The 3,540-nt window shown below is 42.3% G+C and overlaps 1 protein-coding gene across 1 annotated transcript; it reads right to left on the reverse strand.

Annotated features, from left to right (window-relative positions):
* Positions 1 to 276: 276 nt before the first annotated feature.
* LOC148022275 (nuclear transport factor 2-like) lies at positions 277 to 1,715 on the reverse strand. Its single transcript, XM_087696828.1, has 4 exons — positions 1,702 to 1,715; positions 1,562 to 1,601; positions 795 to 1,388; positions 277 to 561 (listed from the first exon to the last, which is right to left on the reverse strand). Exons 1-4 carry the CDS (start codon positions 1,713 to 1,715, stop codon positions 277 to 279), a joined length of 933 nt encoding a protein of 310 aa, XP_087552954.1.
* Positions 1,716 to 3,540: the final 1,825 nt, after the last annotated feature.

The raw sequence follows: 3,540 nt of genomic DNA on the forward strand, positions 1-3,540 counted from the left end.
ATATAAATATAGATGCTAGCTTGAAAGAATATAAACCAAATAATGTGTCATCAGCTGGAATATAGACCCTCATCAGCTGGAAAGAATATAAACGAAACAATTTATCATCAGCTAGAATATAGACACTCATCAATGGAATAACAAACAAGGACGATCATCATGAAGCATGGCAATATCAACATCCAAAAGTAATGTTGATGTTGAGATGTAGAGGAGAGAAGAGAGAGAGGAAGCTTCTTGCAGAGCACAACAGTGCTTTTATTAGTTGCTTTATTTCTAAAGCTTAGCTTTATATGGAGCGTTATTTATATCTATCATGCTAGGTGATACCTTTATAGCACTTAGTGCTGAGTCCACATTCTCAAATTCTACAAAAGCATAGGAACCACCTTCCTTGTGAGGCCTTAATATGATGCCGTTTGATCTTATGGAACTAAATTTTCTCAGCTCACCTTCAAGTTCAGACTTTGTGATGCTTGTAGGCAAATTCCTAATGTAAACAGACTTGATCTCACCTTCATTGTTAGCCAGTACAGGTTCCTCTGAGGATCGCCCAGAAACCTAAGCAGAGTAGTTACTCAGTTGGTATGATAGAACTTGTTGCTCTACCTGCTAATGTCGCCCAGAAACCTGAGCAGAGTAGTTACTCAACTGGTATGATAGAACTTGTTGCTCTACCTACTGCTGATGAACAAGATTTGAGGCTGGAGCTTGTGAAATTCTCATGTTTGATTCCTTTGCAGACCTTAAAATAGAGGCATATGATCCTTTTTCAGCTGAGGCATCTTCCAAACTTCCAACCTGAAGATCCTCATTGGGAAAATGCTGCTCCCTAGGCAAAGTCTCTCAGGTGCAAATGTCTCTTCTTGTTGATGAAGGCCCATGTCATCTATAGTAGCCTCCTTGAGATCACTGTATATATCATGATCAAAATAACCATGCATATAATTGCTCACCACTGCTTCATCATGGATAGTAGCTCCATGACTTAGGGCTTCATTATCTGCATCTTGCGATATGTGCAGTCTTTCCAACATGGTGTGCACGCCATTACCCGCATTGTGCTCTGATGGCACAGATTGAGGATCAGCATCCAAGAATGTGAATATGTCATTGAGAACATAATAGCCTCTCTCCTGAGGAGCCAGGAAAAAGCTCTGCATGAAGTTCTGAATGTTGTTGTCCCTATACATTATACCAGTGACCAGAACAAAAACAGAGCCACCAAAACAGGTGAGGCAGCTTGAATCCATGTAAAACCGGTGCACGTGCTGAGGATGGAGCTTAAGCACATTATAATACTGCTTGGCAAAGGCTTCCTCGACAACAGAGAAATCCCCCTCAACACAGAAAACATATTTTCTTCTTTTATTGCCGGGAGATCCACCCTGTGAGCGCACCCCTAGGGAAAGATCTGACTACTGGCCTTCCTGATAGGCACAAATGCCTCTGGCAATCCTCGGTTCCTGTGGAAAATTTGAAGCTAGATCAAGAACAGCCACTAAACAGAGAGCAATATGCATGCTTCTTCTCTGCCGATGCCATCATCCGCCATGTATACCTTTCGTACCACTCTTGGTTGATCCAGCAGTCTCCGACACCTGAGATGGCAACCAAGGGACGATTCATGTTTGATCTTAATGAGTTGCCAGATGAAGATTCTGATCATGTGTCTCGTATCCGCCCGCACTCTGCACAGACCTTCCCAGCGCCATGGCTGGAGCACAGGCCTTCCTAGCGACATGGCTAGAGCAACAGTGGTGTTACTGGACGCCTACAATATCAGCATCAGCAGCAACACCAACGTCAACATTGACCTCGATGCAAACATCATCATCAACACAGGCCTCTCCAGTGCAGCTCGAGGCTACCTCCTCATCCAGCACGCGTGCATCACTGGACTCCGCAAAACTATTACCTCAGCCTTTGTGATGTTGTAGAACCCGGCTCTGATACCATTTTGGAAACTATGAGGAAGACAAGAGATGAAAGGAAGAGAGGAGAGAAGAGAGATATGAGACACCGGAAGTGGAACCCCAAAAGTGTGTCAACTGAGCACACATGATAGGAATATATAGAGGGGACCTGGGGTGCTATATATAGACAGACTATATATAGCCAACAACCTCATCTTTAGCTTGCTCATTCCTAGCCACTATAAAGTCAAGAATATGGACATCTATCCCCATCCATTATCAATGAGCTTAACATTTTGTGGGAGGAGGGGGTCACTATGGAAGATATGAGCAAGCGTCCGCCAATATACAAGCCGTTCTCATGTGGACAATGCATGAATTTTTAGGATTCGAGGAATGCTCAAGTAAGTAGGCTTCCATTCTCGTTGGTCAAATCTCTCATAGCTCATTCAAGATTGTGTTCACTAAATAGAGGTGTTGGGATAGGTTTCGTTACCTTAGGTTATCATGCATGTCCATTGTGTGGGCCATAGTTAGACTCCCAAAGGTCATGAACCATGAAGAAGATGGTATATCAAGGACACACCTTTTTTTTTTTCGGAGGGTCATGAATTGAGGAAATATTTTCTTGGATGACCTCTAGCATGAATGAATGCCTAAAGCTAGTATGAGTTGAAACGGTCCACATAGAGTCACATTCAAACAGAATGCGTTGGTTCTCGATTTTCTACAAGTTTCTATATTGGACCCACTTACAGATCAATCACTTGTTGGATCCCATGCATATTTTCAAGAATGTGGGTAGCTTACTATGGGACCACATCACAAGAAAGAGAGACATTGCATAAACACGAATGGATTTGAAGGAGGTAGGCAAGATGGAGGCACTTTGGCCATAGTCGAGTGTTGATGGTTGCTTATAACTACCTCGTGCTCCTTGGGTTTTGTCCACTAAAAAAGAATGCATTGTGAAGCAAATAATCAAGTCTATCCGCACTTCAACGGGTATGATGCATTCTCTTAGATCTGCTTTTTCTAAAGACGACCAACTAATAGGGCTAAAATCCCATAATTGATATAAGATATGTTAGGTTTATACTACGAATGGATTGTAAGTGGCCTGCGAATTTTGTTATTTAGTGTCTAGTCGGTGTTTGCAATGCTTCTTCATTTGTGGCAGTTTGTACTATACTAATCATGATTATAGAATGCCTCACTCCAGAAATACATGGAGCAATTTACAGGTTGTTGAATTTAGTGCAATGGATCTCACAGAAGGAGATCAAGTCATCCTCTCTTAAATCGACAAGGCGGGGAGCAGTTGAGATGGTCTGCCTCTTTGAGAAGTACATGTCCACCAGCATGCTCATGATACAAACCCATCTCATGGTCCATCTTATAGATGAAGTGGAGATTACGAGACCCATCCATACATGATGGATATTCTTCTTAGAGCACTTCATGGAAACCCTAAAAGGCTTTGTGTAACAAGTTCAACCAAAAGGTAGCATGGATGAAGGTTGATTGGTGTCTAAGGCATTAGTGCATATTTCACAATGGCTACCAATGGTGAATTTAGATAACAATATGATATGGTTGCTCAAGGACGATGATAGAATGACCA

Source organism: Lygodium microphyllum, chromosome 17, assembly GCF_053477565.2.
Source record: "Lygodium microphyllum isolate KBCC chromosome 17, Lygodium_microphyllum_v1.1.10, whole genome shotgun sequence".
NCBI lineage: Eukaryota > Viridiplantae > Streptophyta > Polypodiopsida > Schizaeales > Lygodiaceae > Lygodium > Lygodium microphyllum.